Source organism: Plecotus auritus, assembly GCF_963455305.1.
Source record: "Plecotus auritus genome assembly, chromosome: 2".
NCBI lineage: Eukaryota > Metazoa > Chordata > Mammalia > Chiroptera > Vespertilionidae > Plecotus > Plecotus auritus.
In genome coordinates this window covers 72197476-72225312 of record NC_137771.1, presented here as the reverse complement: position 1 = coordinate 72225312, position 27837 = coordinate 72197476, and the positions used below count along the sequence as shown (strand labels likewise).

Here is a 27837-nt window from a genome sequence, read left to right as displayed (position 1 = left end):
ACTCTCAGTGTCCAATACTTTTTTAAGGTATTTTTTCAAATGAGTAGATTGACATAAAATATATTAAAAAAAATAACTATTAAACATACAAATTCAAAAACAAGTTTTAAGATTACAGCATAAGACAGAGTGGATCAATAATAATGGTTTATATACATACTATACTTACCAAATAGAGTAGGTAGATGTACTAACTTCAATGTTCAAAATAAAATGAATGTCATATGTCCCTAAACTGGTTCTATACTCTATGACTTCTAATGATGGGAAACTTCTCAAAACATCTGCATCCTGACTTATTTCCCATAGAAAGTTTGATATGCTGTCATTGATAGATATCAATCTGGAATGTAGTAATATATAAATTTCCCTCTTTGGTCCTCTTTTGCTTTGCCTACTTCATTATCTCTCTTCCCACCTTTCAAGAATTAGTAATCATCTTCTCTGAGCAGGACCAATTTAGTCAAAACAGAATACAGAGATTGGGATGGATCTAGGCAGATGAAAAATCTCCATAATAATCTCTGTGTTCACTTTTCCTTTTAGCACCTACCTAATTATACCTAAGATGGTGAAAAAGGGCCTACACATTGAGAGAAAAAGAAAATAATTTTGCCTGAGGCGGGTGGTGGGGTGGGCTAGAAGGGGTTTTTTGGGGAAAAAGGAGGACATATATAATACTTTTAACAATATTTAATTTTAAAAAAAAGAAAATAATTTTGGATTAGCAGTCTTCACCTTGGTCCTGTAGCTTCCATTTATCAACCAGTATATGCATTATTTTAAGTTTCTAACTGTAAACATATACAATATTTAACAATGCACCTAGAAATTTTGTGGAAAGCACCATATAATTTTCAAGAAGAATGTGTAAGGTGGGAATAGAGAAGGCAAAAAAATCAAGGTAGAAAACTTTTTTTGAAAAAGGCAATTCATACAATAAATGCTTCCACAGAATACTTTTAATAGATAAATTCAATTTTAAATGATATCTCCCCTAACCATTTTCTCATTATTTGTTTTAGTGTTCATAAAAGGTATAATATATGCCTCAAGGAGGAAATTGTCTTAACCTACAGAACGGTGAGAGCACCAGTACCAGGTTGAGTTTTCCAAAAGTACACATAGCTCATACTACGAAGAAACCCATTTAATCCCTAACATATCCACTAATTTTCAGACTTGCACCTTGAACTGCCAAGTACTATGCTCCTTCAGCATATGTCAATGACAAGTAATTAGGGAAATTAAAAAACTGATTCTCCTGGGGTAGATCCAACTCAAAGATAATGCTGTTAGTCCAAAAAACTATCCCAGGCACCTTAAAGAATCTTAATCCTTATTTTAGAATCTTCCAAGAGAGGAAATACTAAAATTTTTAAATAAATTAATTATTCATCCTGGCCTGGTCTCTAAACAAGAACTTATGGCTCTACAAAGCACTCTTTCACCCCACCTCACAATCCACAACAGCAAATAATAAATGAAGAACTAAGTAATCATAAATTCATATCTTTAAAAAAAGGATGCAACAAAGCTTCTTCTGCTGTTATTCTTGAAGCTGGATTTAGATCCAGAAGTCTATCAAGCAGGTCATAAGCTTCATCAGGTACCGTGTTCCAGCCTTCTAGATTGGTAGTGTGCACATCCAAACCCCAACAGCCATTTCTGTTCCCTTTATACAAGTTCCCTGAGTGCTGTGCTTGAGGTGTTTGTATGAGGCGAGCAGCTTTACGGTCAGTCTTCTCTGAAAAAGTTGGGTCATGAGAAGCAGGCCCTTGTATATCACTTGTTAATTTGGGAGTGTTTGCATCTATGCCTCTGAGCTTCTCACAGAGTTTTCTCAAGTCTTGTGCTGGGACTTCTTTGCTACACAATATTGATTTGCCTGAAGAGAAAAATGATACATATTTTAGATTATTTGAACAAACCAGAAGCCTCTCACAAGGAACATGCAGGTCCAACCATTGCTATGTGGATGTATTTACACTGGGCATGACACAAAGTGCAATTACTTGTCATGGGCACATTTTAAGTTGTGTTTTGCACTACAGAGCTGAAGGTCAAATCATAAAGTGGGGGATCATAAATAGAAAGCAGTGACTTACTAAGCTAAGGACTCACTTGACTCTGCCAACACTTCCAGCTTCATCGTATCCTTCTGTAATCATTAATCAGCTGCAGCATCTATATGAACTTGACTATGTGGTTCCTGTCTTGGCCAGGATGCCCTGCATTCCCTCATGTGCCCAGATAGTCCATTCAGCTCAAGAATTACCTCTGCGAGGCCTGACACTGTCAGAGAGTTGATCATTCTAAACTTCTATAGCATCCTGTGAAGATTTCTACTATTACTTTGCTATCTTGTGTTGTAACTGATAAAATATGTCTGTCTCACCTACTAGACTATGAGCTCTTTGAAAATAGGGACTACCTTATTTATCTGAATTCCCCAAATTCTAGACAATGTTTGGAACATACCAGATTCTCAATATCTGCTGGACAGGACAAAAGGCATTATTCAGCCTCTCATGTCACTGTTCAAATATCACATCCTTACAGAGGCTGTCCTTAACCAACCTATCTAAAACAGCTGAGCCCTCTCCACTCCCTTTCCCCTTTTACCTTTCTCAATACTACTGATCTGTATGGCAGAATATATTTATTTTGTCTTCCCCTCTAGAATTTAAACTCTACGAGAAGAGACTCAACAATAGTAGCTGGCACACATAAAGTACCAATAAATGTTTTTGAATGAATGAATGATCTTGTTGGTGATCTCAGTTTTTAAAAATATAAATATCTTTAATAAATTAAGCATACAAATGGGCAATAATTTATTATTTTTGCTTTATATTTCCTTATTAAATAGAAATGTGACTAAACAATGAGTAGCACAGTATATAGATTCCTTTCTGGGGTATTTGTTAACAACGTGGATTACTAAAGCAATAATTAATCTAGCTTTGGATAATACAAAGTTATTTTTACATATTCTGATCTAACCTAGTCAGGAAAAAAGGAGGGTTGGCATGGCAGACAGGGAGGAGAAAAAGAAAACAAATTACTAAAAATTAAGTTGGTTGAGGATACAACATGCCAATCTCTTTTTACTTTTAATTCTATTTTATCATTCCTATTCTCTCTAGAAAATTATAGCCAGATGAGAATAGTCATATAATTTTATTCCTTAATTTACAGGCTACTCTGAAGTTATGAAATAATGCTATGCGCTACAGCATCTCCCCAAGTTACACAATATGCCTAAATTATTTTTAGACATATCCAAAGAGAGGACTCATTATTCAGATAAAGTAATTTAAACTGATACATTCAGTAAGAAAATATTTTGTTGCCCTAACCATTTTGGCTCAGTGGATAGAGCGTTGGCTTACGGACTAAAGGGTCCCAGGTTCAATTCCAGTCAAGGTCATGTACCTAAGTTGCAGGCTCAATCCCTGGCCATGGTCAGGCGTGTGCAGGAGGCAACCAATCGATGTGTCTCTCTCACATAGATGTTTCTGTCTCTCACCCTCCCTCCCACTCTCTCTAAAAAAAATCAATAGAAAAGTATCCTCGGGTGAAGATTAAAAACTAAAGAATTTTTTTTTGTCTTTTGGATTTATTTGACACAACAGGCACTTAAATGACAACCTATCATGGGGCCTGATCTAATAATGGTTGAGGACAGTGGGGCAGGTTACACACAAGGCAAGAGAATTAGAAGTATTCTCACTGATAACCTTAGGCAAGTCACTTCTTTGAATCATAAAGAATAACACAGCCATGGTTGCTTAAGTTTTGAGTACTGTATCCAAGTTATAGTAAGATTTGACTGACATATCTATAGAAGTCATATTAACAAAACTGAGACAAGTGCTATCTATGTAGCACTATTTTTTTAGTAGTAAAATAACCATTACAATAATAAATCTCTAAAAGCTCTTGCCTGCTATATGACACTTGCCCTGGAATGTTTTCATGTCAGATATTGCATTTCCATTATTGGACCTGATTATAACTGCGATTACAGATGGGGGAGATTTAACTCTTCAACAAAATGTTTTGGTTTTCTCTGATAAACACCATGTTCAAAAACTTCTCATAAAGTTGTTCAATAGTAGATGAAAGTTTTCTTAATCACTTGAGACTAAATATACTCATGTAAGAATACAATTTTCAAGCTATCAACCTTGCTTTCCATTCATGGTCACTCTTCTCTTGTATGTATGTATGTATTACGTCACCCTATTTTCCTTAGATAAAATTTTCTTTTACAATCCAATTAAAAAATGGACAAAGGATCTGAACAGACACTGTATATCAAAGAGGATATATAGAGAACCCTGGCTGGTGTGGCTAAGTGGTTGGAGAATCAGCCCAAGCACCAAAAGGTCTTGGGTTAATTCCTGGTCAAGGGCATATTCCTTGGTTGCAGTTTCCATCTCCAGTGGGGGCACGTGCGGGAGGCAACCAATCGATGTATCTCTCACACATCGATGTTTCTCTTCTCTCTCTCTCTCTCCTTCCCTCCTACTCTCTCTAAAAGTCAATGAGAAAAAATATCTTCAAGTGAGAATTAACCAGCAAAAAGAAGATATAAAAAAGGCCAACAGACATATGAAAAGATGCTCAACATCACTAATCATCAGAGAAATGCAAATTAAAACCACAATGAGGTATCACCTCACACTTGTCAGAATGGCTATCATCAATAAATCAACAAACAATAAGAGTTGGTAAGAACATGGAGAAAAGGAAACCCTCATGCACTGTTGGTGGGGATGTAGATTGGTGCAGCCCCTGTGAAAAGCAGTATGGAGTCACCTCAAAAAGTAAAAATCGAACAACAATTCTACTTCTGGATATATCCAAAGAAAATTGAAACGCTAATCCAAAAGAATATATACATTTCTATTTCATTGCAGCATTATTTACAAGAGCAAAGATTTGAAAGCAGCCCAAGTGTCCATCAGTAGATGAGTACATAAAAAAGCTGTGGTACATTCACACAATGGAATACTACTTGGTCATAAAAAAGGAAATCTACCCTTTGCAACAGCATGGATGAACCTGGAGAGTAGTATGCTAAGTGAAATAAACCAGTCAGAGAAAGACAAGTACCATATGATTTCACTCATATTTGGAATGTAATGATCAAAATAAACTAAAAAACGAAGTAGAAACCAACTCATAGATACAGAGAACAGACTTACAACTGTCAGAGGGGAGTTGAGGGGCTGGGTAAAAAAGGTGAAGGGATTAAGGGAAAAAAAAACAAAAAAAAAACTTATAGACAACAGTATGGTGATACCAGAGGGAAAAGGGGGTAGGGGGAGATAGAAGAGGAAAGAGGAAAATATTTTTTTTCTTTTGATAGATGCAAGAAAGGTACAAATTGTGGATTGGATTGACTTTGCTACAGAAACAGTTTTTGATAAGCCTCTATTATGAGGCTTTCTTTATAACCACCACTAAATTTTTCTGATGAATCAGACCATGGCACTGGTGCCTAAGCAAGGGACAATTGTTTTCTTAAACAGAAGTAGGTCTTGGTCTAAATCACTTGTTGTTGTTGTTTTTAACTAACAAGCCTGAACCCTTCCTATGAATATTTATCTGAATCATATTGTCCAGGAAGGGATGGGATGAGACAAGCATATGTATTTCTTGCAATTCCTCAGATAATTCTGATTGTACCCCTCATTAAGACCCAATTTATGAATTGCTCTTTAATGAAAATAAAGTGGCAGTTTATTAAAATTCTGGTGTATTTTCATAGTAGCCATTGATAGATGTGATGAATATTAGTAGATGTGGTTGAAATAAAAGTCTTCAAAGATATATCTGAGAAAGTAGAGACAACCTATCGCTGATTGAATAAAATTATTGTACATTCATGTTTACTAAATAATTAGCCTCCATTCTGAAAACCAAAATAGTGCAGCTCTCAGATAATTATATCAGAAGAACAGGAATACTTCTTGAATGTTTATCATGTGTATTTTGACAAATGGTCACACAGTGGGCTTGTCATGCTTTATTTAGGCTATGTTTGAACTTATTATTTTCATTAATAAAGCTGAATGAATTTGAATGTCCAAAACGGAACAAAAACTCCCAAAAAACAGACCCATTGATCCTTGGGCTGGGCACAAGACAGCTAAGTGATTCTTTATATATATATACATACATATATATATATATATATATATATATATATATATATATATTGATTTCAGAGAGGAAGGGAAAGGGAGAGAGATAGAAACATCAATGATGAGAGAGAATCGTTGATAGGCTGCCTCCTGCACGTCCCCTACTGGGGATCAAGCCCACAACCCGGGCATGTGCCCTTGACTGGAATCAAACCCGGGACCCTTCAGTCCACAGGCTGACGCTCTGTGCCAAATGAGCTAGGGCAGTTAAGTGATTCTTGAAGTAGTGTGACTGAAATTCTGTCACAAAGGGGTGTTTCATATTGTGTGGTAATAAACGGACTCAATCACACCCACCCATTTTGGAAAGTACTAACATAATTGTGCATGAAGAGCAAACACAAGGTAGGCAATTGAGCTTGTGTTTGGCCAGAGCAAGGCTGGAATAATTCTCAGGTGCCCTATGATGTACACTGTATCTCCCAGTCTAGAACTATAAGAACTAAGCACTCTGTGTAGCTAAGGAGATGATTTCCCATGTCCAATATATGCTTACAATAATACTACATCAGAAAAGGTGTTCTGTTCATTTTCTTCTCTGCTACAATAACCCTGACAACTAATACACATTCTATTCTCATCCCTTTTGTTGTCCTTATTAGACTGTATTATAATTAAATGATTACCTGTTAGCATAGACTAAGATCATGTAAAGAAGGCCCTAATGCACAATAAATAAATTTTTAAATATTAAAAATATTTATGAAATAAATCCAAACTACAACTATTGGGAATTGAATTTTGTTCCTTATTTTTTGTTTAACATTATAGAGTTAAACTTTAAATATTAGAAAAGTGTAGCATTTTGTGCTTGACAAGATTAAATAAGTATGTATAGAAAAGAAGTGATGAAAATTTTTCTTATACAATGCAATCAATTTTAAGCATCTGAGAATTTTTCTAACATTAGAGAACTTTATGAATACAGAATGTTTATATGCAAAGAGAATTTTGTAATAATTTATAAAGTAATTTGTGGAAGAAAATCAAAAGCATTTGTTTTGTTCTATAATATAAAATTGCTTACCAAAAGTTTTAGCAGCCTGGATAGTTTCTCTAGATCCACGAATTGTCATAATTTGAGCCAAAGCAGTTAAATCATCACTTGCTTTATAAAATGGATATCGTCCACTGAGCAAAGAAATAAATATGACACCTGCAGACCACATGTCAATAGCTGTAACAGAAAACAAACTCTTAAAAAAATGCCCAAATCGATAATTTTATCATCTACACCAGTAATTCTCAACCTTTACTTACATTCAAATCATCTTGAGAGCTTTAAACATTCTGATGCCCAAGCCCAATCCCTCAAATATCCTTATTTAATTGTTCTGGAGTAGGGCTCATGCATCAATGTTTTCAAATGTTCCCCAGATGCTTTTAATGTAATTTCAGATTGAGAATCTTTTGTCTAATATCTTTAATACACAATGCAATGTTATTTTTTTCTTTAGCAGCATTCTTGGTAAATTTAAAAGGAATTTCACCATTAAAAAACACTAAGTAAATGCACATTTTAGATTAGAAGGTCAAAAGAAATCCAAAAATAGCTGTGTGGGGAAAAATCTAGATGCTCCTCAAAAATTATACACCACAGTAGTAAAAGTGGTCCACTTTAATGAAAAGTATCGAACAGTAGTAGCTCTTCTTCAGCCAGGTGCTAACCCTAACTCTCATTATAGAAACTTTATTCTCCAGAATTCTGGCAGTTAAAATTAAGACAAGCTCAGTCTCATGTCCAAAAACTTTTTTATCTTTTAGGGACATCTTCTCTCCTAACTGTTGACCTCTTAGTATCCCCAAATTAGTTCTCTATTCCCTTGGCCACTGTATCATCTGCCCTTCTTGGTTCCCTTTGTACCTCTGCCTACTCCGTCAGTTTTCTCCAAGCCCTAAGTGCTGAGGTTCCCCAGAGCTCCAACCTCTTCCCCATTACACTTTCCCTTATTGGCCCATCCATTTTATGATTTCAGCTACCATTTATATAATGATGACACTCAACTGAATTTCCAAACCAGACTTCCTGAGCTTAAGATTTATTCTGTTAGCCATTTCTATCTGAATGTCCTAAAAATATCTCAAACCAAGTAACGCCCCCAACCTTATCCTTCCCTTTATATCAGCTTCTTCTTCATTCTCCACCTTGGTTACTGGTCCCCATCCAAATCCCCCAGGCTAGGAATCTGATAAACATCTCAGATGCTTTCCCCACTTATCCACCAAGCTTTGCCTTTCCAATCCTTCACTTTTCCTTTCATTCCTATTACTAATGCCCTCATTCAGGTTTTCATCCTCTCTCACTTGTAGGCCACCACTCTCCAAAATCTATCTTTTCTGCACACATGCCAGAAAATTTATCTAGAAAAATTATTACCATCTCTTTCTCTTCATAACTTTCTAATACCTAAAGGATACAGTCCAAGTCATTTAACAAGTGTGATCTGACCTTGTCCCTCTTCACAGGTTTATTTCTCATCACTCCTCGACTACCATCTTATATTCTAGCTACACTAAATTTTTGTTTCCTGTATGACTAGATGATGCTGTTTGTTGAGTTTCTTTGCTCATGCCTCGATGCCAAATCCCCCCCCTCCCCCGCCCAATTTACAATAAACCCTCTTAGAGGTTTTCACTTCATAAAATTTCTTCCAAAATCCCTTCATGTAGGATAGTTCGGTATCCCTAACATACCTTGTATAAAGTTTTATAACCATACTTACTGGATTATTGTAATTATTTGAGAGAGTGTCCTAACTAGAGTATAAGTAATTAGTTTCATTTCTTTCTTATATCATTAGTAAGCACAGAATACACACAATGAATGAATGCATTTCTTTAACATCCATAATCCAAGTGTATGGCAGGATTCATCTATTCAAAAAGATGTTTCCAGGTTCCAGCTCCATAACAACTTTCTTATTTCTCAAAAAATCTTTTTAATGCTATTATATTGTTTTCGCAATAACAAAATATAATTTTAATGAAACACAATTACATGTGCATCACAGAAAATTTTTGAGGTATTAGGCAAATAGATAAAATTCTGCAAGTCTTAAATTACCAAAGACTACTAAACACTATTTATTCCCACAAAGATGATGTTAACAATATTCCTGGCAGACCACCTGCAGACCACACGTGAAAAAATAAGCAAAATGTGATCTATTAAAAAAATTGTGTATCAGCCGGTGTGGCTCAGTGGTTGAGCACTGAACATTAACCTATGAACCAGGAGGTCATGGTTTGATCCCCAGTCAGGGCACATGGCCAGGTTGTGGGCTCAATCCCCAGTGTGGGCTGTGTAGGAAGTATGTGATCAATGATTCTCATCATTGATGTTTCTATCTCTCTCTCCCTCTCTTCCTCTCTGAAATCAATTTTTTAAAAAATGGGAATGCCACACTGCTAGAACTATTTACATAATTTAATTAAAAGCAAGAGCTCAAAAAAAGTCAGAAATAGATAAGATCACAAAAGATACCCAGGATGAAATTTTTAATTAGGTTCTATATTTCTAGTGCAACATACCTGTAGTTTGATTGGGGCACTTTGTTAAGACCTCTGGCGCTCTGAATCCTGGTGTACCTGCCCTAGGGGCAACCTGTTGCCGCCTTATGATGACAAAATAAGATTTTTCTAGTTAAAGTTTAATTACTGAAGAACAAAAAATAACACTTATCAGTTTACTTCACAATATATTCCACCTTGATATCTAAATAAATAAAAGTCATTATAAAGCAAATGATAATCCAATGTGATGAAAATTCTAAATTTACTTCTATGGATCCTTCTCCACCATCTCTACTAGTTCCCAGGCCTTATTCCAGAAAGGTTTTAGGGTAACTTCCAGGTATTAAAAGAGGTAGTAGATGATAAGAGCCATAACAGAAAAATAGAACTCAATATGAATTCAGAAGTATGCAAATTTCCTTTTATTTGGAGTAATATACTTATTCACTAATATATTTATTAATTATTTGATTCTGGTTATCTACATTGACAGGAATAAAGAAAGAAAACAAAAGATTAAATCAGCAAGCAAAAGGTGCAATTCTAAGATTCTGGAAAGGCTAGTCCCCCACCAAAATTATTTGCACGTAAGAGCAAGTGTGTTTTCCAAAGTGCACATGATGTCAAATGAACAATACATGACAATATTTATCATTTGCTCTTCCAGGTATCACTCTGCATCAGTGCCCATGTAGTTCACAGAACTGTGTTGCTCTTTCACTCATTAAATCAATTGACTCACAGAATCGATGCTATTTCTAATCTTGCCTAGCAGCATGCTGCTGATTTTATAACACTGTCAAAACACATTACCTTGAAAGGCAAATACTGCAAACTTTATCTGTTGCATAACAGTCACAGGTCAGGCTAACTGGGCAAGAACTGGTAGTTTTCTTCATCACACCACTATCCATAACTTTGGCAGAAACAGCCTTCTTTTTGGTTGCTAACTTTCTGTAGAGTACATCCACAGCCTTTGACTGCTTCATAAGCTGTAAAAGAAAAGTCATATTTTCTATTTTCATGACGCCTTCAAATGCTAGCATGGCAAAATGCATAACTTTTAAAACTGCTGCATGTACTATTGGATTATAAGCAAATAGTTGTCTATTAAAACATGTAAGGTCTTTTAGATTTTTCTGTTGAAAAAACTTATTAAAATTTACTAATTAGTCCTAGTTTGGTAAATAGTTAACTTCTACTTTATTTGAACTTTTCCTGATAGGTTACAAAAATATAAAAGGTATGTTCTAGTGTCTAACTCCATTTCAGAACTGTAAACTGCACCGTTACATTGACTAAAATCAGAGTTTTAATTTGTTGCTCACTCTAGCTAGCTGTGGCAGGATAGCTTAAGTCACTTTAAACCCTTTTAACATTGGTGACAGTTTATAAACTTTACAAACATCTTTATGTTATCAACTGTGTCAGAAATGTGTTAGCTGCTGCAAGCTCACATTCTAGCCAGTGAGAGAAAAGGCCTTAATGATCCAAATGTTCCTTTAGAGAAAGAACAGTCAGCTAATGAAAAATTCCACCAGAAAAGTTCAGAAAAAAAAAAAAAAATGGAAAAAATAAAAGTGCTGACTAGATACTCAAAGCAAGTAATACCTTCTGCCAAAGCAAAATTCTGCTTTTAAAAAGTTCCTGACAATAAACACTAATCTAACCATTCCCTAAATTCTGTTCAATGTACGACTAACTGATTGCACTAATAAGCTACATTACTTACTTTCACTGTAGGGCTCTCATGTGAAATGGAGCTGTGTATATTGAAATTTCTTTCTCCAAAAACAGAGCGCTGGACAGAAAGGCCTACAGAGCCATCCTACAATACCAACAAAAACAAGGAAAATAAGGATTATATCTGTAACACTTTCTGCCAGCTGTACTCTGCCATAGTTTTGAAAGAGTTAAGTGACATGAAACAAAAACAGCTGCATCCAAGTCATTCTCAGGCACCAAAACACTTCTGTGAAAGGAGAAAATAGTCTAGACAGAACTCTTAACACCCATATAATGTTATCATAGTCCACAAATATACGTAACTAAAAAAATTCAAAAACCACCTGCATGGTTGTTACATTTGGCATTGCAGCTAAAATGGAGATAGACACTTCAGAATTTCCCCCTGTAACTAATGCTTTCTTGTAAAAAGGCTAATTAATCTGAACTTTAAAACATGCAGGAAAAATTTATTATTTTCCATTTTTGTTATATAATGTAATTGTAATGACAAAGACACCATAAATCTACCACATAAACTTGTTTTAAAATGAAAAAACAAGTCATTACAAATCTTAGTAAAAATCTAATCAATTGGATATATAACTGTAAAAATTATTTTAAATTGCAAGTTATTATTCTAGTACTGTATCTCCCTCTGTTGGATGAAGAAATACATTTCTAAAACTGTGTTAGTACTTAAGAAATAAAAGAGGTAGAACCTTTCCATCTTTTCCTTGTTTAATCTGAATCTGCGCATGTGTGTAGGGCCTTTTAACAGAGGTTTTTGTGGTGGGCTGCTGATCCAGCTCCCTAGGTGCTGCGGAGCCACTTAATGAAATCTTGTTTCCGGTGATTACATGGACTTTATTTTCTGAACGACTTTCCTGCTGAGCTTCAGACTGGACAAATTTGAGAAGTTCTATTTTCGTATCATGGGTTCCTTGGGCCAAACCAAAGTCTACCAAGGCATACCTAAGAAGCAAAAGCAGGTTTTTAGTTCTCTGTAACAATTAAAGCTTATTAACATCATAACTATAGTCATACAGAAACTGCAATTCTTTTGGTGACCAATTAAGAATTTATAACATTCTTGAAAAAAAAGAAAAACAAGTTTTACAGACAAGGTAAGGATTTAATAGCTAACTAGGATTGAAAACTAAGGAAAGATGTATCACACACACCCACCCACACACAAATCTTTTATCCTCTTTTTCCAATGGCTTGTACTGGCAAGAAAGACAAGGAATGAAGTGTATGAAAACAATCCTTTCTTCTCTAACAGTACCAGAAATGTTATCATAATAAATAATTTTGTAGCTGTTGTTAATCCTCACCTAAGGATATTTTTTTCCATTTATTCTTAGAGTGGAAGGGAGGGAGGGAGGGAAGAAGGAAGGGAAGGAGGGAGGGAGGGAAGGAGGAAGAAAGAGGAAAGAGAGGAGAGAGAGAAACATTCATGTGAGAGAGACACATCAATTGGTTGCCTCCCTTATATGCATGCATATAAGAGTAACCAACGGATGCAAAACATTGGGGGGTGAGGGCATGTATGGGAGTGGGGTGGGGGGGCAATGGTAAGATATGTACACATATAATACCTTAATAAAAATATATATAAAGGAAAAACAATTAAAAAAAAATTTAAAAAGTTTTCACTATAAAAAAAAAAAAAAATTGGTTGCCTCCCGCACATGCGCCCCAACCCAGCTACTTGCCCTTGACTAGGAATTGAACCCACGATCCTTCCGTGCTTGGGCTGACACTCTAACCACTGGCAAACACTGGCCAGGGCAGCAAATAATTTTTAATTAAACAAATTTAAAAGATAAAAGTTACAGTTCTATCCTTCTTACCACACTTAATATAATCCACTGAATAAAGAGCAATATTTAAGGTTTTTTTTTTAAATATATTTTATTGATTTTTTTACAGAGAGGAAAGAAGATGGATAGATAGTCAGAAACATCGATGAGAGAGAAACATCGATCAGCTGCCTCTTGCACACCTCCCACTGGGGATGTGCCCGCAACCAAGTTACATGCCCTTGACCGGAATCGAACCTGGGACCTTTCAGTCCACAGGCCAACGCTCTATCCACTAAGCCAAACCGGTTTTGGCTAAGTTTTAATGCCTCTATGTATATATATAATCAGCATAAAATTATACATAAACACAAAACTTGGTGTTGGAACAGGAAATGGCTATCATGTGGTCGAATCCCCTCATTTACTAGAAAAGAAAAATGAAGCCCAGAGATAAAAAGAAATGTATAAGGTCAAAAAGGATGAGACCCTTGCTAAGTTTTTTAGCTGAGTGCCATTTCCACTAAGCCATGGAACAACTAATGATGCACATTGCTTTGCTAACACAAATTTACCTTCTTCACTATATTTTCCTTCTCTGATCATAATGAAAATCTGAAACAGGCAAAATCTGTGCATGGCTGTTGTAGTATGTTCTAAGTTCTATGAGATAGATCCCATGGCACAAATTCATTCAAGTGTAAATCTTTTCTGGTAACTTCTTCCCATACTTACTTTTTCAGGCGCCTATTATATAAAAAATTGCTGGGCTTAACATCACGGTGAACAATACCAAACTGATGAATGCGTTTCAAAGCTTTGAACAGATTAAACATATATTCTTGTACTTCTTGAAAGGAAAGGGAATTCAAGATATCCTAAAATAAAGTTATAAATAAGGTCATAACATTTTTTAAATTGAACATTTAGTTAATAAAAATTCAAGAAATATTAAAACCTACCAAAAAGGACTCATGTTCCAGATATGGCATAGCAATAACCACATGATCATTTTTCCTAAAGCAGTATTTAACTCCCATGACATTGTCTTGCCCCCTAGTGGAAAAATGCACATTGAACTTTAGAGGAAAGGTCAAATAAACTGAAACTTCATGCCTATTTTTTTAATGCAATTTTAGCAATGCATAAACAATGCAAGAAAACTAACTTAAAACTATTATCATATAGGATAATATACACATTTAACTGACTTGTACAAGATAGTTTTTTTTTTAAAACAAAAATACCAGTTATGAAGTTACTATAGTAATTCAAACATGAGATAATTATAGTTTTAATTTTGAATGAGTGACAGAATGAAAAGAAAAAGATGAATAAGAATGAATTAACAAGATTAGTAGCAGATAAGATAGTAGTAATAAATAAATTAAAAATAGCCAACATTTATTCACTATATGCCAAGCTCTGATCTAAGCACTTCACATTTATTAACAAATTCACTTAATGTTCACAACCCTATGAGGACGGTGATTTTATTTCCTCCCCCTTTTCTACAGGTAAGGAAACTGAGGCACAGAGAGGTTAAGGAGCTTCACCATTAAACTAGTATGTCATGGAGCCAGGACAGTCTGCTCCTGATCTCTGCATGCTCTTAACCACTATGCTACCCTGCATCCCATAAAAGGGTAAAGTTGATTTCCATGGCTTTGAATCTAAGTGAGTAAAACAACACAGATGCCAATGAAATAAAAAAAGAAATCAGGAAAAGAAGCTTCAAAACCAAGACCTGATTATGTTGATAAAGATATCGAGATATAGGATAGATCTTAAGTGAAAGGTCAGTGACAGTTCTTGCAGAGAAGTGATACATACAGCAGTGAAAATTATTAGAGAGAAGAAAAAACTAAACTTTGGAAAATTCTCAAGTCAAAATAAGGAGGAAGGGGCAGGAAGTCCAGACAGAAATATCACCCAAGGGAGGAGCTTTGAAGGAAGGGGTGATCAGCAGAATAAGAACAGAGGGAAGGCTTTTAGTTTGGCAAAGAGGAATTAACTGGTAATTTTTCAAAGAGCAAATTAAATGGAGAGGAAGAGGTAAAACAGGATTTAGGGAAGGAAAATAGATGGAATTAGAACACAAAGACAATTTGCCTGAAATATCTGGCAAAGAAAAGAAAAACCAGTGTGGGAAGCTAGAAGAGAAGCAAGATCAGATACTTTTTTAGCATGCACTTTTGAAGTACAGGGAAAGAAAAGAAATTATCTTATTCAAGGAGTAAGAATGCATACAATAATAAAAAAAAAAGAATGTATATCATCATGCCTTAGAGAGGCCATTTCATCCTCTTGTCTTCTATAAAAAACAGAAGGATGAAAACAAAGAAATAAGCTTGTTCATTCATTCTATAAATATTTAGTGGGCACTGTTATTTGCTAAACACTATGTCAGACATTAAGGATGCAATGGTGAATTAAAGTTAACACCACTTCTGCCCTCATGGAGTTTATTATCAGATAATAAACAAGATAACAAATAGTGATATATGATGAGTTTTTAAAGAGATCAAAAGGAGCTGTGACAACAAGAAATAGAATCTAATTCAGGGAAGAACTCCTTGAAGTGGTGCCCCTCTTGCTGAGAGGAGGAGTCAGCACTGTGAGGGGTCTCAGTGAATGCGCAAACACTAGGGGTAGTGGCCCTGAATGAGGTAAGAAAGCTCCTGAGACAAATTTGAGGAACTAAAAAAACTGGAGCACAGTGAGGGAGGTGGGAAGACTGGCATGAGACAATGCTAGATTTTTTTTTTTCAAAGTACTCTGATAAACCACTGAAGGATTTTAAGGGGTTATAGTAACAATATCCAATTTATATCACATACATACATATTTTTATGTTTTAAAGATCACTCTGGCTGTTTTGCAACCATGGGATTAAAGGGGAAGGAGGAATGAAATAGTGGTCGAGAAAATAGAAAGATGTTGGACGAGTTTTTTAGATATATTTTGGAGGCAAAATGGCCAAGATTTGGTGATGAATGTGGTTCAGAAGAAAAATGGAGTCACTGCGGATCAGTACTAAGTTTCTGGCTTAAGCAACTGGATAGAGATGGTGGTACCATTCACTGAGATTGATAGAGGAAAACCAGTTGTTGCAATATGATTTTTTTTTGGTAGGCAAAGATGGATTAAAATTTAGTTTTTGACATATGACGTTTGAGATGTTTATTAGGTACCCAAGTGGAAAATAAATGAATGGGACTACATAAAACTGAAGAGCTTCTGCACAGCAAAAGAAACAGACAACAAAACAAACAGACAGCCAACCAGATGGGACATGATATTTGCAAACAGTAGCTCCGACAAAGGTTTAATTTCCAAAATATATAAAGAACTCATAAAACTCAACACCAAACAAACAAATAATCCAATCAAAAAGTGGACAGATGACCTGAAAATACACCTATCCCAAGAAGACATACAAACAGCCAAAAGATATATGAAAAGATGTTCAACCTCACTGGCAATTAGGGAAATGCAAATTAAAACTACAATGAGACACTACCTTACACCTATTAGAGCGACCATTATCAACAGGACAAGCAATAACAAGTGTTGGAGAGATTGTGGAAAAGCGGGAACCCTCATTCACTGCTGGTGGGAATGTAAACTGGTACAACCTCTATAGAAAGCAATCTGGTGATTTCTCAAAAAATTAAGAATAGAGCTACCACATGACCCAGCAACCCCACTCCTGGGGATATACCCGAAAAACTTGAAATCATTTATTCACACAGATATATGCACCCCTATGTTCACTGCAACCAAAGTGCCCTGCGATAGAGGACTGGATAAAGAAGATATGCTACATATACACAATGGAATACTACTCAGCCATAAGAAAGGATGAAATAGCGTCATTTGCAACAACACGGATGGACCCTGAGAACACTATGCTAAGTGAAATAAATCAGACAGAAAAAGCTAAGAACTATATTTCACTCATATGTGGAATATAAAACTGAAACTTACGAACACAAACATCAGTGTGGTGGTTGCCAAAGGGAAGGGGGGAGAGAAGTGAGTCCTTATATGAGGTGAGAGAAGATGTGACTTTGGGTGGTGGGCACATGGTGGTATATACAGAGTTTATAACTTAGAAATTCACACATGAAACCTCTATGTTCATGTTGACCAATGCCACCCCAATAAAATGTAATAAAAAAAGAAAAGAAAATTACAAATAAGCAGGTGGATATTTACCAATCTGCAGTCAAGAGGTCTGAGGCTAGATATATACTTAAGGGAATCATTACGATGTTTTTAAAGTCATGTGGAAATACATGATCCTAGAGCAGGGGTGGGCAAACTTTTTGACTCGAGGGCCACAATAGGTTCTTTTGGACCGGAGGGCCGGAACAAAAGCATGGATGGAGTGTTTGTGTGAACTAATATAAATTCAAAGTAAAGGAGCGGAGGGGAGAGCGAGAGAACCGGATAGAACAGCCGGATCCGGCCCGCGGGCCGTAGTTTGCCCAAGGCTGTCCTAGAGAGTAGGCAGATTCTAGAGAAAGAAAGCCCAGGATCAAGCACTGAGGAACTCCACCATTTAGGGGTCAGGTAGAAGAGGAAGAGCTGGCAATGGACATTGAAATGGAAAGGCCAAATAAAGCAGGAAGAAAAAAAGAAGTATGTAGCAGTATAGAAGTCAGAAGACAGGTTCAAATCAAGCATGTTAAACACTGCCTAGAGTGCATTTGAACAGAAACAGGAATTGGCAAAATGAAGTCATGGGTGACTCATCTAAAGGAGTTTCAATTTAGCATAGAGAAGAGCAGCCACACTTTATGGGGGTGTGGAAGTGAAAATAGCACATGTAGATTAATTTGGGGGAAGTCTGACTGTGAAGGGGAGCAAAGAAATGATGGAGCATCTAGAAGTGAGATGGTAGTACAGGGGGATAAGAGATACTATATCATGTCCATATGTTGATAAGAGTAACCTAGCATAGAGAGAGAGATTAATGAGAGAGACATGCCAGGTAATTCTGTTGCTCAAAATGAAATATGAGATGAGGCTGCCTATAGCAGGGGAGATGTGAAATATAATTTCCCCACATTATAAAAAATATCTAGACCATGGATGCCAAGCTTTATGATTTGGCAAGAAGATGAGAAAAAATGTGGTAAAAGAACTGGAAGTCAAGCTTTTCTCAGGGAAATCCACTGCAAAAATTAGTATAAATTTAACTAACCATTCCAAGGTTAGAGGAAAAGTACTAGCAAATTGCAAACACCAGATTGAAATATGTTTAATTAATGGACAATCTCACTATCCCCATTACATAGCTACTTAGCAATCTTAAAAATTTATACAGCCAGTTCAATTAAAATTTAAACTGCCTACCCAGCCACTGTTAGGCACTGGAGTTCAGCTGCAATTCTTATAGGATGACTTGTTGGAATTAAGTGTTTTAGAGCAATTTTCTCTTCAGGTCCTACTTGTAACTGCGCTGTGGCCAAATAAACAGAGCTGAAAGTGCCTGTAAAACAATTTATTAGATTTTTCAATATTTTGTTTTTAAAAATGTTAATAAAACAATGCTAAAATTGATCATAAAACTATTTAGAATTATCATACTCATTAATATTTTAATAACAATGAACACAAAGAGCAGACATCTGTGAACACAATTTATTTGCAATTTTTAATAAATTCTTAACTGTACTCAGCTTTTTAGGGGATACTATATTAATTTTTAGGGGACACTATAGTAAATCTGTTTGACTGGGTTAGCATAATGCCATAATCCATTCTAATAAGTATTTTTCTATAATATTGTCATTTTAAACTACTTTCTTAGGACTTGGATACTGGTCTGTTAGAAGTAGAAATTATAACAGTGTTAGTGGAAAAAAACACACACAAAAACAACTGGGCTTTTAAATTTAGCATTAAACTAAAGAGAGAAAAAAATTGGTGGCCAATTAAACTTGAGAAATACTGAGTTAAAACAAATTGATAGATTTTTTTACTAAAATATTTTCCAGAGCTGTTAATGTGTTCATCATGAACAATCAAAAGGAAACTATACACACTATATTTCTCAAACTTATTTAGTAGAAACAGCTATCAATCTGTAAGGACACTTGTTTTCCAGAACAAAGTTTTTGCACACTAACCCAGTGTTCAAAAAAAGACAAGGAAAAAGATGTAAAGATCTTACATCCCAAATCATCTCATCTCATCTTCTAATTTCTCTGCCCCCACTGACCCAGACTTTTCTCTTCTGACATTTTTCCTTGTGAAAAGCAAGCAAGGAAATATATGGAAGATTTTTAATATTTGGGGATTTCTCTACATAATCACCAAAAAACTCCATTATCTTTTTATCCTCTCATTCCCTTCATATTTGTCTGCCAAATTCACCCTTCATTAAATCAAAATGACTGTCAGTTTTTCCTTTTTTAAATTTTTTATTTAATCCTCACCTGAGGATATGGTTTTCATTGATTCTAGAGAGAGGAAGGAAGAGGGAGAGCGAGCAAGAGAGAGAAACATCGATCCGTTGCCTCCTGTACCAGATACATGCCCTGACTAGGGATCAAACCCACAACCTGGGTATATGCTCTGACCAGGAACTGAACTCGAGACCCTTCAGTGCATGGGATGATGCTCCAACCAACTGAGCCACATTGGCCAGGGCAACTGTCAGTCTTTCAATGATATTTACGTTAATACTGACCATCCTATAAATATTGTATCACTTTATTTTCATCATTTTGCCATCTAATTTTCATATAGGTTTCAATGTACAATTCTACCTAACTGCAATTGAGAAAGAGGATAAAGATTTGGCTTTTTGTATCAAATCTCTCCATCTGAATATTAAATATTTCACTTTTAGTAGTTATAACTAATAATATATTATTAATATAGCAATATTTTTAATAGCATAAAAGTTTTATAAAAATTAAAATAGGGCTGTTCATTTTACTATAAATATTTATTCTGTCATTCTTTCAAGGGAAAAAAAGAAAACTAATAGTAATATAAACATGGTCTTAATATTTTTTAAAGAAGTGTTTTTCAATAAGAAATAATAATGAACATCAAGATTAAACAAGGAAAACAGAAGAGGAGAAAAAAACTTAAAAAGATGAGTATATCCCAAATTACCTTCTCCAATTTTGTCCTTTATCTTAAACACATTACGGAGCTGTGGTACAGCTTCATAAAGCTTCTCAATATCTTTTTTAACACCTATCAAGGAAAAAAACAATTTATAGTTAAGATTAATGAGAGTATATTTTACACTTTTTTTTGTTTTTTAAAATATGTTTTTATTATTTTCAGAGAAAGGACGGGAGAGGGAGAGAGAGAGAAACATCAATGATGAGAATCATCAATCAGCTGCCTCCTGTACAACCCCTACTGGGGATTGAGCCCACAACCTGGGCATGTGCCCTGACCAAGAATCAAGCTGTGACTTCCTGGTTCACGGTCAACACTCAACCACTGAGTCACACCAACTGGGCATACACTTTCTTAAGTTAAAAAACTCAAAATTCTAAAACATGAATTAAGTTACAAGTATATAGGTATAATAAGCCTTAAAAATCATAAGAATAATTAAAACCCCATCCAGTTGTTGTAAATCACATACAACTCCATCAAGTTGTTGTAGTTCACATATATCTCTTGAACTAACAGACAAAATTGATAAGCCCCAAAATCACACACACAGAATTTCTACTATTCTGGAATTACTACATACTAACAGATACACTGTCTCTGCCTACAGTACAACACAATGAAGAAGCTAAATTTAAAAAATAACAATTTTTTCTATGATCACTAGATGGCATGACAAGGATACAATGCAATCTCCTTGGAAACTTCCTTCCCCCAAAGACACAAAATCTTACAGACTTGGGAAAGTTTTGTGTATTGTATATTCACAGTATTGCCTCAGAGAGAAAGTCTACTAAGGCTCTGAGGAATGTTAAAAAATATATTTTTTTAAATTATCCCATTAACAACGGTATCCTCTATCCTTTACAGCAGATAAATTGTTACTTTTTAATTAATGCAAGTTCTTTACAAAAATATACATGGTTAAAATAAGAGAAGCTATAATACAAAATGAGATAAACTACTGGATACAAAAGAGAACTACATACTTGAGTCATCAGATTTTATTCCAATATCTAGGCTAACCATCAGCTACTTTTTAAGTTATCATATTACTCCACAAAGTCTAACAGTTTAAGACATTTCAAAGTACTTTCACATGTATTATCTTTTCAGATCTTCACAATAGCACTGTGATATTGGCAGAACAGGAATTATTTATTACCCTGACTTTTCAGATAAAGAAATCCTATTCAGGGAAGTTAAATCAAATGCCCAATTTCACAGAGGTATTGCTCATAAGTCTCTAGACTCATTCATTTAACAAACACTGTGTTTTAACAAATGCTCAGCAATGGCTATATTTTTAAAAATGAACAAATTTGGTGCAGTTCGTTTTCTAAGAGCTTAATCTAGTGGAAGAGACAGTTATTAAAAGCTCAATCTCAATACAAGATAACTGTAATAACAGAGGAATGCATATAATATTAAGTAGAAGGGGGGGAAGGAAATGAATACTTCAGGAAGTTTAAACTATATTTTGAATTACTTATGAAGAGCAAAAGTGGAAGAAGGTGTTTTAGGAAGAAGGAACTTTGTATGCAAAGATGTGGAAAAGGAAAAAGATATAAATTATTAAGGGGGGAAGAGCAGGGTGGGGAGACAATTAAACTAAACGTGGCCCAAGAAGGAAAAAGCAGAGAATGCAAATGAAAGCCATACAGTTTTTAAGGGGGAAACTGACAAGTGGGTAATTTGAAGGGGAGGAAGAACAATAAGAGCTGGAGGATAAATAAGAGGTTAGTTTAGTATTCTTTCCCCTATATCAGCCCATTTAAGGATATAGGAAGACTTCCTTAAATTACCCTCACTTTCTCATCTACTTCATAGGTGCTCTGGAGAAGCTTCACAGTTCAATACAAGAGTCAGTAATTAAGAGCACCAAAAGCTTTGTAGTAGAATAACAGAGTTACTACTATCTACTAGGTAGTTTCATGTGGCTATTCACATTTAAATTAATTTAAATAAAATTAAAAATTAATTTCCTCAGTTATACTAGACACATGTGACAACACAGAAACACATCCGTTATCACAGAAAGTCCTATTGGACAGTGCTGATAGAGAAGCAAGCCTGGAATCTAAAGATCTGGATTTAACTCCTATCATTAAATCAGATAGTGCTGAATTCTTAACCTGTGAAACAAAGGCTTTGGATTAGATGAACTTTACTTTCCAACTATTATAGTTTATGGCTTCCCATTAGTTCATTTTGGAATTTCTCTTTGCATAAGCATGAGTTGGCAATAAGTAGGAGAAATGCTGGTCAACTGATAGAAATCACCAGGAAGAAAATCCTATCTAATAAAGACATAATATGTAAATTGATCGTCACTCTGCAACAAAGATGGTAGTGCCCACGGCCAATAAGGAGGTAATATGCAAATTGATGCGACAAAGATGGTGGCAGCCGGGCCGCCCTGCCCCAGCTGGGGGGGGGGGGGGGGGGGCGGGAAGCTACAGGAGGGTGGCAGGGCCAGAGCGAAGGCGGAAGGTGGCGGCCAGAGTGAAGGCCCGGGTCCTGGGTGCCGGAGGAAGCCGGTGCCAGCAGCCAGGGGAAAGAAGGCCTATTCTTGCACAAATCTTTGTGCATCGGGCCTCTAGTAGATGTAATAAGAAAACACTAGCCGAAACCGGTTTGGCTCAGTGGATAGAGCGTCGGCCTGCGGACTGGAGGGTCCCGGGTTCGATTCCGGTCAAGGGCATGTACCTTGGTTGCGGGCACATCCCCAGTGGGAGGTGTGCAGGAGGCAGCTGATCGATGTTTCTCTCTCATCGATGTTTCTAGCTCTCTATCCCTCTCCCTTCCTCTCTGTAAAATATCAATAAAATATGTTTAAAAAAAAAAAAAAAAAAGAAAAGAAAACACTAATGCACAAGCCATGTGAATGACTATGTAAGCTTAATGTACTTCCATATCACTACTTACTATGAACTTACCTACCATTACAAAACTCTAAATATGTTTATATTAAGATTTCCTGTCACAACAGAACAAATTTGACATTTTCAAACAATAGTAAAACTTCCTGACAACCAAAGTGAATGCAAAATCCTCAAATTCTGAAGGGGATGAGAGCAGGCAGCAGAAGGGAACATTCATCTCACGCTAGAAAATACTAGTAAAGGTAGAGACCTTGTTATATATAATTACATATTTACTTTGAGGACTGGGGGAAGACCCTGAAAAGTCCACAAGCTAAAAAAGTTATTTAAATGTCCATATTTTATAATGAAGATCTCGGCTTGTTTTTTCCGCCTCATAATATATCCAAGTTGGCTTTAATACAACAACAGCCTCCTTAACTGTGCTCTCTGCTTTCCCCCTTGTTGGCCTATACTTGCTCCACATAAAACCCAGAGAACTACCTCCTCTCATACTTCACTTGCATCACCCTTCCACTTCCAGTCAAAATAACCTCCTTTCTGTTCCTAAAAACTAGGCACCCTCCCATCTGAGGGTCTTCCAGTTTGCTGTTTCCTCTGCCAGGAATGCTCTTGGATTATGACAAAGTTTCTTACCTAAATTGCCTTTTACTTTTTTTCTATCCTCCAGTGCATCTAATACACTGCTACTAAAATAATCTTACAATGCCACTTTCATCCAGTTTCATGGATGCTGTCCCTCTTCTTTTTCATTCTGTTGCAATTACCTGTTTTTCATGGTCTAGCTTTCCCTTGTGTCATTGGACACATAATACATTAATGCAATTATTATATTATTTTTCTTGTAGTTTAGCACTCTGTATTTTGCCTCTTCAATTATACTATCAGCTCCTTGAAGGCAATATCTCGTACAGCTCCGAATATAGGGTGTACATTGAGTCATGAGACAGTTATGTGCATGGAACCCATCAGCTTTACTTTCCTTACTGAAGTTATATTTTTGATATAACCTTAGCTTTTATTCAGGGTCATAAAAAAAGAACCATATGAAAAACATTTCAACATGTCCTATAAATTACCAAAGGCACTGTTTATAATGTTCAATGTTCTGTTACATAAAAGCCACAAAACTTCAAAAATTTAGAATAAAATTCGCCCTACTCTTTATTTTCCCAGATTTCCAGAAGAATATTAAAAGAGTAGCTTTCACCTGAACATAATGCTATAACCTGGTAGTTTAAAATTCTGCTCATATTTTTTACATCCATTCTGCCTAATGTATACCATATATTATGTCACACATTCTTAAAAAAGGTAAGCACAGCCAGCGCGGCTCAGTTGTTGAGCATCAACCTATGAACCAAGAGATCACATTTCAATTCCTGGTCAGGGCACATGCCCAGGCTGTGGGCTTGATCCCCAGTGGGGGACATGCAGGAGGTAGCTGATCAATGATTCTCCCTCATCATTGATGTTTCTACCTCTCTATCCCTCTCCCTTCCTCTCTGAAATAAGTAAAAAATATCTTTAAAAAAAAGTAAAATATGCCCTAGCCAGTTTTGCTCAGCAGATAAGAGCTTCAGAATGCAGACCAAAGGGTCCCAGGTTTGATTCCAGTCAAGGGCACGTACCTCGGTTGCAGGCTCCTCCCTGGCCAGGCCCTGGTCAGGGCACATGCAGGAGGCAAACAATCGATGTGTCTCTCTCACATCGGTGTTTTTCTCTGTCTTTCCCTCTCTCTTCCACTCTCCCTAAAAATCATTGGAAAAATATCCTCGGGTGAGGATTAACAACAACAACAACAAAAAAGTAAAATAAAGTTAGGTGACTGGATATGAGAAGCAAATATAAAGCCTAAGTTGAAGACAACTCTAAAGTTTTAAACATAAATATATGCGATAATAGTGGCTTTTATCACCAAAAACAGGGACATCAGGAAGGGTACTAATTTTGACAGGGGAGTTCAGTTTCGGTCAGAAATTAACAGCATGTGATGTCAGCCCTGGCAGGTGGCTCAGTTGATTAGTGTCCTCCCAATATGCCAAGGTCGCAGGTTCTATCTCTAGTCAGGGCACATAAAAGAAGCACCAATGAATGTACAACTGAAAGAACAAATCAATATTTCTCTGTCAAAATCAATCAATAAAATATTTTTTAATTGCCCTATTTCAAATTTCTTATTTTGTTTTGTTTTTTAAAGCATGTGATGGCCCTATCTGGTTTGGGTCAGTGGATAGAGTGTCAGCCTGTGAAGTGAAGGGTACCAGGTTCGATTCCAGTCAAGGGCACATGCCCGGGTTGTGGGCTCAATCCCTAGTAGGGGGCATGCAGGTGGCAGCTAATCAATGATTCTCTCTCACCACTGATGTTTCTCTTTTTTTCTTTTTTAATATTTTTCCCCATTGATGTTTCTATCTCTCGCTCCCTCACCTTTCCTCTCTGAAATCAATAAAAAAATATATTTTTTTTAAAAAAAAGCATGTGATGACATTTTTCTAGAATGGGGTTAAAGTCTACTTTGTAGTGTATAATTATATATCATGGATGAATAGTCAAAGCTAGTATCTTTTGGACAAGTACTAAATTGCTTAAGACAAAGATATAAAAGAAGATTTAGCTACCTTTTAGGGAAAAAAATACAGTCAACTGGTACTCTTCTACGTAGCAAATATTTACTAAATGTCCACTATGTCCCAAGCACTGTGCTAGAGCAGGAATGAAGGTGTACATTTGTACAAGATCAGGAATTGTTAGACCCCTCGCCTCACTTCAAGGTCTGGCTTAGGGTCAAATAACGTTTCATGATGTACACTGAGATATAGTGCTTTATATCTGCTACAAACATTTCACTTATTTTTATCACTGAATACTGCTTTTGAATACTTAACTGAAATTCCCTCCCCTATCAATTTTGAAATCCAAGTTTAATGCAATATGGTGAGTAGATATAAGAACACAGGCCTAGGAGAAGAGAACTTCTGGTTTGGGTATCAACAAACTTTATGTTCTTAGACAATCACTAATATTTAGAAGCAACTTCATCTGTAAAATGACACTGATGGACTACAATCTCCTTCTAAAATGCAATTCAGTCCTAAATCTAGATCTTAGAAAACTTTACTGATTTGTAAAAAAATGTTTTTATTTATACATACACTTTAAGGTTCAAGAAGTTGTGTGTGTTTTTAAATATTTGAAATTACAGAACGGTTGCCCGTACATCTTTAAAATTACACACATACCTGATAGTTTAAAATTCTGCTCAGAGCTTTTTAAAGAGCCATCCACCTGTAACCGGTCACGCAGGGGAGAAAAAGCCATAGGTTCGTCCACCTGAATCCTCAAAGACGCCTCCATCACAAAACAACTGGGATGAAAAATGCCAGCTAAGGGGTCATGTCCACAGAGGGAGCCAAGCAGCTGTGAAAATCGGAATACCAGAGAAGATAGAAGTTTAAATTACTCACTGAACCAAGCACTAAAAAATGACAAAGGGACAAACATGTAAAAAACAAATCATGTGTTAACATCCCCGAAGGAAGAAAACTGTGGGCCATTTGTAAGGTTCCGTTTGCTTCACTTTCCCTTTCCAGAAATATCGGCAGGGGGCCCGAGGGAAGTTTCTAGTCGGGAGAGCCTCGGGTGGTGGGCTCGCTGAGGGTGCTTGCCAGGACCACCCTGGCCCGGCTCCAGGATCCCGGCGCATAGGGGGTGGGGGAGGCTTTCCTGGGGGGAGCGGTTTGAACAAAGAGGACAGGAGGAGGAAGAGGACGGGAGGAAATCGTTCGACTACTGAAAGGGAGTGCCAGGAAGCTCGGCCAAGGCCCCAAGCAAGCTGGTGGAGAACTGACACCACCCCGAGCACGAGCGCCTGAAGGAGCAAGGGAAATGGAATGAATGGATCCCTCAGGGAGCGCGGACCGCGAGCGCAGGGGGGAAGGACCTTCCTCCCTCTGACCCGACACCGCAAGGGATGCCTGGTGCGCAGGCGCACGACTTCCCGCCGCGGGCGAGCGGGATCCCAGGGCGGGTCGGGGGGTACTGCTGCTGCGACCAGACCGAAGTCACGACCCGAAATTCGTTTCTAATCCTTCACAATCCCGCGCCAGGGAACAAACCGTTGGAAACTCACAGTTTAAGGGAATACGACTTCTGTGGCTCCCCAGATGCCTGGGTCGCCGACTCCAAAAGCGCACCTCCTAGCGACTCTGCCAGTCGCGCCTGCGCAACACTTCCCGCCTCGGTGCTTCTAGGGGCGCTCCTAGTTGCTCATGCGCAATGCAAAGCCCTGCGCGCCGCGGTTCTGCTCCTGGGCGCTTGCGCGAAGGGGCTGGGTTACTTCCCCAGGCAGTGGCTGGCTTTAGGTGGTTACAGAAATAAAACCCGCGAATAATCCTTTAATAAAAAAAATAGAGTGAACCATAAAGACAAGTATCCTACACAATTTTCAGGGAAGAAGATAATTCAGGGGCAGAAAAATCTCAGATTCTGGAGTGCTAATATATCCCAATTTATTGTGGTCACACAAGACACTGGGCA

General features: G+C 36.7%; 1 protein-coding gene across 3 annotated transcripts; it reads right to left on the bottom strand.

Moving 5' to 3' along the window:
- CDC7 (cell division cycle 7) lies at nucleotides 1–27551 on the bottom strand. Of its 3 annotated transcripts, XM_080655941.1 has the most exons (12): nucleotides 27431–27551; nucleotides 26541–26718; nucleotides 20399–20482; nucleotides 18626–18761; nucleotides 14224–14317; nucleotides 13997–14139; nucleotides 12179–12431; nucleotides 11464–11559; nucleotides 10545–10723; nucleotides 9750–9832; nucleotides 7246–7395; nucleotides 1–1888 (listed from the first exon to the last, which is right to left on the bottom strand). In XM_080655941.1, exons 2-12 carry the CDS (start codon nucleotides 26653–26655, stop codon nucleotides 1500–1502), a joined length of 1722 nt encoding a protein of 573 aa, XP_080512067.1. In that variant the 5' UTR covers nucleotides 26656–26718; nucleotides 27431–27551; the 3' UTR covers nucleotides 1–1499. The 3 variants fall into 3 exon arrangements, with proteins under 3 accessions (XP_080512067.1, XP_080512069.1, XP_080512068.1); XM_080655943.1 differs by lacking the exon at nucleotides 20399–20482 and having other exon boundaries at nucleotides 27431–27540; XM_080655942.1 differs by lacking the exon at nucleotides 27431–27551 and having other exon boundaries at nucleotides 26541–27284.
- Nucleotides 27552–27837: the final 286 nt, after the last annotated feature.

What these genes read in the sequence shown, in the direction of transcription:
- CDC7 (XM_080655941.1), bottom strand. Translation starts at nt 26,655, where the DNA reads ATGGAGGCGTCTTTGAGGATTCAGGTGGACGAACCTATGGCTTTTTCT. An exon ending in GCAGAATTTTAAACTATCAG is followed by an intron (nt 20,483 to 26,540) that starts GTATGTGTGTAA and finishes TTTCCTTGATAG; the next exon opens with GTGTTAAAAAAGATATTGAG. An exon ending in GTGCCCCAATCAAACTACAG is followed by an intron (nt 7,396 to 9,749) that starts GTATGTTGCACT and finishes TTTCTGTTACAG; the next exon opens with CTATTGACATGTGGTCTGCA.